At 42.2% G+C, this 13369-nt stretch overlaps 1 protein-coding gene across 1 annotated transcript in view; it reads right to left on the bottom strand.

The window, feature by feature from the left end:
* The window catches only part of DOCK5 (dedicator of cytokinesis 5), a 136389-nt gene extending 124917 nt beyond the window's left edge, over nucleotides 1-11472 (bottom strand). Inside the window, exons 1-2 of the mRNA XM_015593274.2 lie at nucleotides 11418-11472; nucleotides 9184-9267 (exon numbers count right to left, since the gene is read on the bottom strand). Coding sequence (XP_015448760.1) covers nucleotides 9184-9267; nucleotides 11418-11472 — 139 coding nt within the window. The remainder of the gene's footprint in view (nucleotides 1-9183; nucleotides 9268-11417) is intronic.
* Nucleotides 11473-13369: the final 1897 nt, after the last annotated feature.

Below are 13369 nucleotides of genomic sequence, written 5' to 3'. Positions count from 1 at the left end.
AAAAGATGAGAAGCAAGAGCATGAAATGAGTCACATGGGGCCTTCCTGGTGTCAGAGCCCAAGACCATTATGTTCAACTCGTGTGCCCTCTTTCCTAACACAGGAAGGAGGGCACAAATGGAGATGTGAGGTGGACGTTCGTCTTACAGACACTTATGTAGGGAGAGAGAGACTGCTTCAGGCTGGGGAAGTCAGACCCCACCAGAGATGTCTCTGCTTATTTTTGCCTCCCTGGCCTCCTGCCTCACCTTGGGGGTTGGACCAACTGCTGGTAACAGTCATGCGCCCCCTCAGTAATTTTTACCTGGAGTGTGTGGGCTCGGGGAGAGGGACCGATATCCCTGGGTGTTCGGGGACAGATGAGGCATCCGGGCACTGAGGGTGAGGTAGGCCCAAGCACAGCGTGCTCGGAGGGCAGCACGAAGACGCCCTGGCCAGGGTGGCATGCTTTTGCGGATGAGCCACGGCGGGAGTAAGTTCAGAAAGAGTTCATTCAGTACAGACACATTTGAGGTGGTGGCCAACTTGTCTGGCAGCTGTTTAAAAAGCGAAAGAATCTTACCTCCTTTGAAAAACTATATATGTTAAGTCCAAAGTAGAAGTGTTGTTTCCTCAAAGGCCTCACAATGTGGAAAGTATGCTCTCCTTGGATTCCGAAGGATCCTGGTGGGAATCACAGCTCTACCAATTTAACAGCTGCATGAAAGTCTTTAAGTCGCTTCACCTGGAATTTCACATCTACTAAAGGAGCATCAGTAACTCTGATTTCCCAGGACTGTAGGAACTGAGATTGAGTATGTGAAAGACCTTAGCTCAATAGCTGGCACATAGGAAAAAGTAAAATGCCAGACAGATCTGGAACCCAGAGTACCCGATGACATAATGGAGGGACTGTCCTGCGCTAGAGCCCTCATCTGGTTCCTACGCTGATGACAGCAGGCGGCTCCTCTTGGAGTTCTCTTTGTTTTCTGAGGAACGTCTCTCTGCTCTCTGGGGAAAGGAGCAGAACCACTCCAGATTCTTCTTAAATTACTGATGATGAACAAAGCTGAAGCCATACACATTTACATAAGTGGCTGGACTGTTACTCTGGAGCCATAGCACCTGATAAGACGTGCTTTTATTTTTCAACAGAGTGAGTTTTTTCTGCCCCAAGACAAAGATAGAAAAGATAACTAAGGAAAAGAGAACAAGTAGAAGAAAAAATCTGGGTGATAGAAAAAACATATGACAGCGGCTAGAAACATCAAGAGACATGATGCTGAACAACCTGGGACCTGAGCAGAGACTGCGGCCAAAAAAGAACTCAGAAGTTACCAAAACAGGTGATTCTAAGGCCTGATTTAACATCTGGTGGGCAATGAATCTAACAGTAAGACTAATTTAAAAAATTTCTCTCCACTCCTTCCAGTCCTACAATTCCAACTATAACAACCAAGTCTTAAACCTACCTGCACTGGTGAAAACTAAACAAGTATTCAAGGTTAGGAATTCAGTGTTCATTGTTTCTGCCATTTAGAAGATGGAGTAAATTGCTAGGTACAGTTGCTTAAAATCTTATATTCCTACTCTCAAAGTTAAATGCACACGCATTTAATATTCTTGTTCAAATGATAAACGTTGGGGATAGTACGAAGAATATAAAGGTTAGAATAATAATTCTTCTTTAACAAGAATCTTTCCTATCTTGCCTTGTCCATATCTCTTTGTAGCCTAAGTTACACATGGTGTAACTTAGGCGAGGCAAGGAAAAAACTGAAGTTCTCATGTGCTTGTAAGACTCATTTGCAGAATGCAAGTTTTCCTAGCGGCATGTTTTCTCGTCCTATAACACTTCCTGTTGAATGATTTGCCTCCGTGGGTTGAGTAAAATGCGGGCACTCTAGCATAGTTAATATTTATGTGCTTTTAAAGATTTTAAATGACTCATATTACTATGAGCAAATCAGAGGCACACATTTAGCCTTCTCTCTCCAGGTATAAAGAAGAGAAGTGCCTTATTCAGATTTGCCTTCAGTCAATTTTGAACTTTCCTCTAGGACCTTCTCCTTACATTAATCCTTAACTGAGTCTTACCCAGCCCCACAATGTCTCACGATGGGAATAAGACACTGAAGGCATTTTTGATAGAAGTTACACACCAGATAACGTGAGTGGTGCAGCACCCAGGTGTGAGGACAGCCATGAGCGGGCACGGATGTGCTTGGGATGGAAGGAGCCTGCCTACCACTTTGCTCCCTTCTTGATCTCTTGAGCCCTCCAAGATTCCTCGGAACCAAAATTGATGGGACACCCAAAACTCATAAGAACATTCCTCCAGAACATCTCAAATGCATCTTTGCTTTCAGGCTGAGCCTGCCTCCTTAGGTGCGTGGGCAGCTGCCCAAAGGGGCCGAGTTGAAGGACCAGTTCATGACAAAGTCACTCAATAAAGGCACCACTCAGAAGAGGGTTCTGACCCCCTATTCGAGAAGATCCCATATATGCCTATATGTGAATAACGTAAATTTTAAAGCTGGGATTTTAGAAGCACATTCAAATATACCTCAAAAGGAAAAACAGAGGGCATTTTCTTTTAGATAAGATTAAATCGGAGATGAGACTTTTCGCTGGCTCTACTTTTTAATTAGCTTTTCTTGTAAACACACTCCCTCCTATGCCATACACATCTTCTGAAAAAACACAACTCAGGAACATATGTCCCCAGTAGTAGTCACTGACAAGCTGTACTTAAGGTCAAGGTCAAACAGATGTGGGAAGTGACCGGCACACTCAACAAAATGCCACCTGGCCTAATCTGCTTTCAAAGCCACTGCCAAAATGTTTGCACGCAGTCCTCGTCATAAAACCCAAGCTGTTGGGCTCACTGCCATTTATATTTGTGAAAGGCCGTTGTTTTTATAACTAGAACATGGTGAGGCTATGGATTCTGAATTATAATAAACTTTCAATGATCTTGTCTAGTGGGGTAACAGAAGTAAATGAAAGTCACAAATACATTGACTGCCTTATTTTAGCTTATACCACAAACTTTTACACATGCTGTTAAGAACTTATTTTTAAAACTCAATTTTGATTTTCTTTCTCTCACTCACGACCATTGAGTATGGCTGACCAAATAGAGAAGGAAATGAATGAAAAAGAGGGACAATAAAAGGATGTCAAGGCTAGGAAGTTAACTAACTGTTATACAGGATGGTAGAAAGGGACAATCCTTCTCCTCGAATCAGACATCCTGAAGGAGTTCAATGAGACCTATTGTCCAACGCGGTATTCCTAGTACCACATCTCGAAAAAAATGTTTATGAAGCTTCTGCTTGAAAAAAAAATCTTCAAATACATTCCCTTCTTCTTTTATGTCTCTGATAGAAAGTTTTGTCAGCCATGGAGCCAAAATACGATATAACTTTACCTATCTGTCATAATATTGCCTTCTATACTTACTCGAAAATGCCTGCTCTATAAAGATGAGAGTCAAAACATGTGCAGCTCATGTCATAGTCCATTTTTTTTCTTTTCATATTGTAAGGGAGTAGATTTCTCAATTAAGATGCATTTTAAAACCGGCCTCATTCTATACAAAAGAAATAACTTAGATATATTGGGGACCGCCAACACATACACAAATGCTTGTTTTTATTTCTTTCAACTTTTTAGGATTGCCCATTTCCTCTGGTTCCAATCCAATCATATGTGCTATCCTTTGGGTCTTTACAAATTGCACTGAAATAATATAAAATGTTACGCTGTGCCTCCCTCTGTAGAGCTTGGAACGCCTTTGAGACATTATCTCATTTTGTTATTTCCAACAGGGGCCAATTGTGTTATGTCTACCCCCAGAGATCACTGTTAGCAGCAGCCACCCTCTCTTGAACTTGTAAGTGGTTTAGGGAGCTGAAAACGAGTTTACCAATGGATATGAATCAAGTGCAGGAAACCAGTACCCACTGGTGGAACAAAAGACCTTGACCATGAAATCACTTGTGACTGGAATTTGGTTAATCACAGGAGAAAATAGCTTCACGAGAGCAGGGATGCTGAAACCTTATTTTTTCAAAGCACTTTCACTTACTCACTTTCAAAACTGATCTAATTTTAGATGAAATGACCATGACAAAAAGAGAAAGTGTCTTGCCCAGAGATGGTCAAACTAGATAGGGGCAAAACCATTTCATCTAAAGTAGTCCTTCTCCTCCTCCCTCTCCATCACCCTCATCTCCCTCCATAATGCCACCCTTTTTTCCCCACAGCACTTACAAGTTTCTGACTTGTTTTGTTTACTCACCCTGTTCATTTGTTTTTATCTGTCCTTTTTTGTCTAAACCCTATGAGAGCAGCAATCTTCCTATTTCAGGTGCCCTGAGTACCTTGAATACAGCTTGTGCTCCATAAATGTACTTGACATATCATAAGAGCATAATATTTGTTCAGCGAGTATTGTTGAATGAATACATGACCACAACTGGAATCCCCAGGTGGCAGTGCTTTTAAAGAATTCTCAAAATGGAGAAGAGCTGTCTTACTGCCAAATCTCTTGTCTGGTTAAAGCAGCAAAGACATGGCAATGGTCATAGGCAGCCCAGTGACAAAGACAAAGAAAGGCATGGACACTTGCTTCAGTCCTTGAGAACTGCAGCTCCCTGAAAAAGTCTCTGAAGACAAATAATTCTTTGATGCCTATAAAAGATGAACAGTATATACATTCTCGGTCAATTCTACTCCCTTCCCTCATTTTTAGCAACAAATGAAGTTCAGGGGCAAAGTCACAGAAAGAAACGAATGATAATAGATAAGTGATAGCTCTCTCCTTTGGGCTGTGTTCAAACCTCAAGCAATCAGTCTGGCAGTTCCCCAAAAGGTTAAATATAGAGTTACCATAAGACCTAGCAATTCCACTTCTAGGCATAGCCAAGAGAAATGAAAATGTATGTCCACACAAAAATGTGTACATGAATGTTTATAGCAGCATTATTCATAATGGCTGCAAAGTGGAAACAACCCAAATGTCTATAAACTGATGAATGGATAAACAAAATATGATATATGCATGAATGTGATATATGCATAAAATGAATATTATTCAGCAATAAAATGATATGAAGTACTGACACATGCTACAACTTGGATGAACTTCAAAACTATTATGCGAAGTAGAAGTCAGTCAGCCACAATGGACCACGTATTATATTTGATTCCATCTACATGAAATGTCTAGAATAGGCAAATCTAGAGAGGCAGAAATTAGGTTGGTGGTTGCCTGAAGCTGAGGGGTAATGATAGCAGTGGGTACAGGCTTTCCTTCCGGGGTAATAAAATGTTCTGAAAGTAGATAGTGATCATGGTTGCCCAACTCTGAATGGTGTACTTGGTAAAAAACTATTGAATTGTATACTTTAAATGGGTAAACTGTATGAGAGTTGAAATATATCTCAATTTTTTAAAAAAGCTCATGCAATAACCGAATCCTTCTGCAATCTGCAGAGGACAGGGGATGTTGGAGGCCCCTGTATGTGCCTTAAGGAAGGATAAAAGCAGCCCTGCCATGAAACATCCGGGGTTTTATGAGCGCTGACCCCGCCCCCTTACTCTCCACACTGGTTGCCTTGCTCCAACAAGCTTGCCTTAGGCTCCTTTTTAATCTCACACATTCAACAGACTTTTGCTGAGCACCTAGTGCATGCCAGGAGCTGTGTGAGGCACAGGACCTGCGGATGGAGGAGGAGTTTGCTTTGTCTACCACTTTCGTAATTATTCTTTTAACCACAGAGCAAGAAACAGCAAAAGGAGAGACCTAAGTGGTATTCTGTTGTGGGTTGTGGGCAGAAAAGAATTTTTCATTTCTGGTTCCAGAAGGGTGGACTCATGTCCACACCAAAAAAGCACACACAGGTCTGGTGAGCCAATATCTCAAAGGAGGGGTAGAGCAGAGTGTGGGGGGTGGGAGGGCCCCAGGAGTCAGATCTGACAGGAAGCTGAAGACACAACGCCCCCGGTGGGGGGAGGGGAGAGGAGCATGAACCAGTGCCAAACACTACCCTTAAATTCCATCTGGCAGCACTGTGGGTGTTTCCATTCTATTTATTTATTTATTTATTTTTTAAGGAAAGAGGAGGTGGGGGGAGGAGGGAGAGAACACAAGTTATTACTCAGCATTTCCATCACGTTTAATGTTTGCAAAGCACTCCTGTCCTCACTTAGTCCTGAACTGCCTGAAATAATAAAGGCATTTGAGAACCCAGCCAAGAACTCAAGTACTGAGCCGATAGATATAAGAACCTATCACTGCCTCTGGTAAGGTAGGCACTATTAAAAAAAATTAATCCTTGGATAGGAGACCACCTTGGAATACCAGGTGCTGTAGGCGAATAAATAAATTTTTAAAAACCAGAAAAAAAATTAATCCCATAAAATAAATACTATTAAAAAAATAAATCCAATATAATAATCTCTGTAAAGCTCACATGCCACTTGGTGGTGAAAGAGCTCAGTAAGCTCATGTTCTAAATCTTCTCATTCCTACCCTGACACATGTCCACTTTTACAGACCGGGCACTGTTGTCCTTCTTTGAGATGACAGAGTTCTACGGCTGGCACACCAAATATTTTATGGCAGCAATTAACAACTTCCTGCTGTCAGCACCTACAGCACCTGGATCACATTCAAGATGCAGCACTGATAAAGTGACAAGTTTTTTTTCATGATTGTCTATCGTTGGACCAGCACTTCAGGCGAACACACTGCTGTGTGAGATGTAATATGCAAAGAGCACTGTGGCTTTGGAACGCAAGTTCTGGAACATATTTGAAATGGATGTGTGCTGTGTGTCTGTGTTTATATTTATATTCAACCAAGCTCAGTGACCACTTTAGCTTGTCCGTAGGAACGCAATACCTTTAGAGATGTTCATTGGTCAACTGGGAGGCTACCTGGCAAAGTATAAACATTATGCACACTAAAAATTACTATTCATATGAGGACAAAGTGCTTTCATTAGCTACTTCGAAAAACATGGTGTCACATAAAAATGAAAAAAGAATTTTGAAAATGTATTTAAAAGACATTATTGACTATTTCAGATCAAATCTCTGCTCTTCTCTCCTATACTCTACAGGACAATTAGAAAAGCTTGGCACTACCACACACACACACGCACGCACGCACGCACGCACGCATGCAAGAGCTAACATGGTAAAGTGAAGAATTACCAAGTCAAGATCTAAAACAGACTAAAACTCAGAAAGATGAGGCCAGCATTTGGGGCTGTGTCTCTCTTAGAGCATCTGGTGAACTAAAGGAAGGTTCCTGAGTGGCTGAGCAGCATTTCTGATGGCCTTGCGGGGAAGGAGGACAAAAATGGGAGCTCTGGGACTGCCAAGGAGTTGGCTGTAATTTTGGGCAAAACAGACTAAGGAAAAAAACATTACTACAGATGAAGATAATGATAAAAGGTTTAACAAACAGGAATTAAATGTTAGAACTCTTTAATGTAATAATTCTAAAAATGTATGCACCTAATAACCGTTCTGAGAATATATAAAGTAAAAAACTGAAATCGTTATAAACCGACATAAACTGCAGTCACAGGAAGATTTAATACAGGTCTCTCAGTAACAAGAGAAGCAGAAAAAAGTTATCATATAGCAAATTTGAAAAAAAAAAATAACAGAGAAATCAGAATCTAATTATCCTCTATAGAACTTTTCACCCAACGATCCTAAAATATACATAAAATATACAATCTTTTCAAGCCCATATGGAAGAGTTACAAAAAACTGCACATATGCCTTTTACCTGTACGATGAAAAGATGTGTGTCCATAGAGACCCACTGTCGGGATTAATCTGGCCCCTGACAATGAGGTATGACCAAATAAGGTTTGAGGGGACTATGGTTTCAATATGCAAAGAAGTCCCCCAAAGATAACTAGATTGTCCTTAGAGTCTTGGAGACTTAAGGACGCCATGGAATCCACATTTGGCTGGAACTGAGATGGTGAGGATGAAAGGAAAAGAGAACAGAGTGGGGAGAGTCCGCAGAGCCCTCCCTCTCTTCTCTTTGCCCTTGGGAGATGCATGATAACACTTAGTGTTTTGCAGAAAAGAGAAGGATAATGCAAAACTCCAGCTCTCTGCCTAAAACTAAAGGCAGGCAGCAGTAACGGTAGAGTCTTCTGTGCAGTCAGGCAGACAATGTAGCTTTTCTATGGCCAAACCCTGCTTCCTTTCCTCCTGGCTTCCCATCTCTTTCTCCCCATTCTACATCTTCCTGTCCTGCCCTAGGAAGCCACATTGGGTTCTAGATGACCAGCTCTGCCATTCCACCATTACGAGCATTTACATGTGGGACCGGACCTTGCAAATTCAGCATTGCTATCCTAACAAGCCTTACCCTATGAAAAACTCTGCCTGATTCCCCACCCCTTCCCTGCCCCAATCTTCAGAGAATAAATGGGTCTTAAAGGCAGTGTTTTGCTTTCATCCTCAACTTGAGTGGCCTGGATACGTGTTTGTTGCACTCTGGGGGTTTGGGTTAGAATGTGGATACAGGGAGGAGTCATGCTTGAATTTAGAGAGCTTGTGCTGGGCTCAAAGTCTAGAAATGGGGTTGGTGAAGACTTGACCTGTGCTTTTCAGACAAACCAAGAATCCCGAGTCCTGCCCTACAGCCCACTCACAGATTAGCTGGAACCACCTCCCTAGCCTGACCTAGTTGCAGGAAATATACCAGTAGGCTTTCTGGATCAGCTGCAGCCCTGACCTAATTCTCTGAAGGAATCTCAGCAACCCCAGAAAGTCTCTCCCTCATTTCTCCCCCAATCTGGCAACATTTAGTGCTGAGTAGAAAGAGCCACTTAATCAGCTTCCTTGGCCCTCCCGCCAGCCCCGTGTCCCAAGTGTCTCTCCCAAGCCAGAACTATGTCGGATCCTCTGCACTCAGTGGTTGGACCCAACATATTCACATACTTTGATTCTGGTGTCTGGGCATGTGTGCACTCATGTACTCAGCTGGCTGTTTTGAAATCGCCCTGAGTATGAAATTGTATAATAAGTCTTTCCTGGATTTTCACCAGCACCCCTTCAGGAAGTAAAGCATGTTGATGTTGGCTCTAAGTGCCTTATTAATAAGTAACTTCCACTGTTTTTCCCTTTTGCCCCGTCTGGCAGAAGGCCATCCAGACTCACCCTCATACATCTCCAGGATGTGAACCGTGTCTCCGATCTGAAGGGAGAGCTCCACATCTTGAGAGGCATTATAGTTATAGATCGCTGGAAACGAGAAAGAAAAGGGGAAATGGCATCAATGGCAGTTAAGATATATCATTAAATAGCACATTCTGTGGTTAGTGAATTACTTAATCAACAAATTGCCCTCTACTTAATGATTTCACGTGAGTCACCCACAGTAAAGCAGAGAACGTCTTCCTGGACCCCCCTGCCTGGTGCTTTACATTCTTCCATCCAACACATACTGCTTGGTTGATTATTATGAACCACATTCTGTGTTAGAGGCTAGTAATAGAGTTATAAAACACACAGACATGGTCTCTGTCCCAAGGATTTTTATAAAAGATATTAAACATATTATCACAGAAATAACTATTTAATTAAAGTTATAAGAGTTATGAAAGAAAAAAACAGGCTACGATGAGAATATAGTGTGGGGTTCCACTGGTTGGTTCCTTTGTTCATCAGACAACAGCCAGACTTCAAGACCACTGAGCTTACGATCTCTAGGACATAGGGTGGGCCATCTTCCAGCTTTCCTGACACAGTGATTGGCAGCCAAAGGGCCACTTGTGGGTCCTACCTACCCTCCAATAACAGCCTGACATAGAGTAAATGCCCCAGTTCTAGGCATCCTAGGGAACTGGGTTGCCGCGGTACTTCTTCCTGAAGGTGACCTCAATCACCACAGACCTTAGGACCGGCGATGACTGGGTCAGACTGTGAAAAGCAGGAGACTAAAACTCTTATCATTCAAAAAGGCAACTCGATTTTCAGATGTGTAAGAGCTCTGAAAGGACATTTGACCAAGAATCACATCCCATGGCTAATAAGCACAAGAAACAATGCTCGGCGGCATTAGTCATCACCGAAATGCAAATCGAAACCACAATGAGATACCACTTCACACCCATAGGCCATAATTTTTTAAAGGCTGGCAATTGGCAAGATTGTGATACAACTGAACCCCTCACACATTGCTGGTAGGAATGTAAAATGACAGCCTCTTCGGAAAAGAGTTTCGCAGTTTCTTAAAAAGTTAAACATAAATTTACAATATGATCCAGCAATTCCACTCCCAGTTATCTGCGAAGAGAAATGAAAACATGCCTACATACACACACACACACACACACACACACACACACAAACTTTATGTGAATATTCATAGCTACTGCTGAAAAATAGACCCCCAAAAGAAAATCCCCATCAAATTTCTGGAACCTGTGAATGTTAGTTACCGTGTGTGTGTGTGTGTGTGTGTGTGTGTGTGTGTGTGTGTGTGTGTGTGTGTGTCGGGGGGGCAGGGTCAGGGAGAAGTTTTAGACTGCCAGGGTGGGCCCTAAATGCAATCACATGTATCCTGATAAGAGACAGGGAGTTGAGAGGCACAGAAGGGAAGCCGATGTGAAGATGGAGGCAGAGACTGAAGTAATGTGACCTCAATCGAGGGCTGCTGTAACCACCAGAAGCTGGAAGAGGCAAGGAACGGAATCTCCCCTAGACCCTGTATAAGGAGCGTGGCCTGTCCGCATCCTGATTTCAGACTTCTGGTCTCCAGAACTGTGAGAGAACACATTTCGATCGTTTTAAGCCACTTAGTTTGTAGAAACTTGTTAGGACAGCCACTTCTGTGGCTGTACAATATAGCGGCATTAGTCACAATAGCCCCAAACTGGAAACAATTCATCAACTGAAGAAGGAACGGATAAATATAGTGCACTCATACAATGGGATATTACTCGGCAATAAAAGGGAATGAAATAGGAACACATGCTACAACATGGATGGACTTTCAAAACATTTTGCTAAATGAAAGCCATATGCACAAAACATATTTTCGGCTTCCATCTATTTTCAATGTCCAGAACAGGTAAATCTATCAGGGCCAGTAGATTGTTGGTTGCCTAAGGATGGGAATGGTGACTGAGGATAATGGGCACCGGAAGTTTTGGGGGGTTGACAACATCCTAAAACGGGACTGTGGTATTGGTGACTCAACTCTGCAAATTTGCTAAAAATCACTAAATTGTATACTTAAAATGAGTTGATTTGATGGCATGTAAATTAGACTTCAATGAAGCTGGTTTTTAAAAAAGTAGATTTCTTGTCATTACTCTTACGATGAGTAAGTAATCTGCATCCTTCCAGGGAAATATAACCACCTGAGAGATTCAGTTCTAGCCATTTACCTGACAATCCAAGGAACCCACCTTGTTCCCCGTCTCGCAGCTCTGACGAGGACATGAGGAAGGTCACCGATCCCTCTGCCAGATCCCGCAGGGGTCATTAAAAAGGGCAACTTGGGGCAAGGTGCTTACCCCTTCTGAGTCTGTTTACTCATTAAACAATGTGGTACGTGGCATCCACTCCACTGTCCTGTCTGCCAATTGCAGGTACTTATTGTTCTTCCCTGGGCCTGCACTGCATACTGTGTTTGCAGCTTGGCCATAGGTTTTTCCTTATATCACAGTCATTACATCAATGAGTGAATGGGAAGGAGCACACCTCCAGGCACATCTTTTTCAAGCAGCCTCTCTTTTTGAAGGGAATCACCCAAATAGTTTTCTCCTGTAGTCTTGGCACAGAAGCCTGGACAAATTATGTCAAAGTTTATTTACTATTGAGTTAATGTTCTAGACTATAAATTCAGAACAAGGATTGACTGATTAAGTAGGTTAGGCGAAGATGCACAGAACTCAGAAGTAGGAGTTAGTTCCAATCTCTGGACCTGTTTAAGGGCCACCAGACCACAGCTGCTACCCCACTGAAGTTCAACTCCTTTATCTAACTAAGAGTTGACTCAAATGCTTTGCCCATTAAATATATAGCTGGTTTTCTACAGAAAATGTAACTCTCACATCCTTGAGTCCTCCTAGTCCCCATTCACTGCCTTCCACTGAACCGGTTCCTTCTACTGGTCCTGCGTTCAGATAGAAACAGGAAGTAGTGAGGTTACAATGTCACAATGGGTTGTGTAATGACCGAACTTCATCTCTTCCCTGTTCTTAGTTATCAGGAAAGTAAGCAGAAGCTCTCAAAGCCAGCATCTAGCTCCAAGCACAAACACCTATCAAGAACTGTTGTGCACATACACATGCACACACAAACACACACACACACACACACACACACACACACACACACACCACAGACCATAGAGGAATCTGTTTCCTTAAGTCCTAGGTCCTAAATCTGATAACCAAAGTGCTCCAAAAATAATCCCAGCCTTAATTATCCACTTTTGCTTCCATTACCTGTCAAATTCCACCCTCTGCTCCAGTTAAGAATCTTATATTCTCCCCTAAATTCTGTGTTCCACCTATAGTTTATTCCTGCCTGGAACAATTTACCTTTTCTTTATGTAACTCCAAAGCTCACATTCACAATTCAATTCAACAAATGACTACGGAGTCTCTAGTACCCTAGTATTATCTGCCACTGATCAGAAAGTAAACCCTTCACAAATGGGGACCTAGTTACACATTACTTTTGTCTTTCACATTTCATGGCACTGGATTAGACCCAAAGAAGGTCCTTAAGGCACACTAGTAACTTTTATAAAATCCACCAATCGATTCAGTTATTCACCACTTCTTTCCCAAACTCCAACATACTTCTGTTTTCCTCAGAAGGAGGAGCCATGGTTCTCCACCACTCGATAAAGGAAAATATCAAAATTGCTTCTTTGTCTTATTATGCAATTGAGAATCTGCCTTCCCAGCCCAAGCTTTCAAAGAGATCCCCATGGGAAGAACATCCCTTCAACAATGGCTTTCACTGCTGTGAAAAGTCACTGGTCAGAGGATATTAGTATTGTTTCATGTTTTGGGCAGAAGTATCAACAAGACTTACAAACAGTTGCAGCTGTCATCTATTCATTCCAACTATGCACATTAGAACTGTGCCCTCTTCAGTCCCCCTGAGTACACCTCACTTCTACTGTATTGTATGGCTTCATTTCTATATATAATATAGTAACCGTATGGAGTGGGTACCACATACCACATTATTTAATGAGGAAACTCAGACTAAGAAGGGGTAAGCACCTTTGCCCTAAGTATCCCAGCTTTACAAGCAGAAAGGCTATAGCTAGCACTGGTCCTGTGATGGCCCATTCATCATATTTTGCCACATTGGTCCA

The sequence above is a fragment of the Pteropus alecto genome, unplaced genomic scaffold (genome assembly GCF_000325575.1).
Source record: "Pteropus alecto unplaced genomic scaffold, ASM32557v1 scaffold166, whole genome shotgun sequence".
Classification (NCBI taxonomy): Eukaryota; Metazoa; Chordata; class Mammalia; order Chiroptera; family Pteropodidae; genus Pteropus; species Pteropus alecto.
This window is presented reverse-complemented; position numbering and strand designations above follow the sequence as displayed.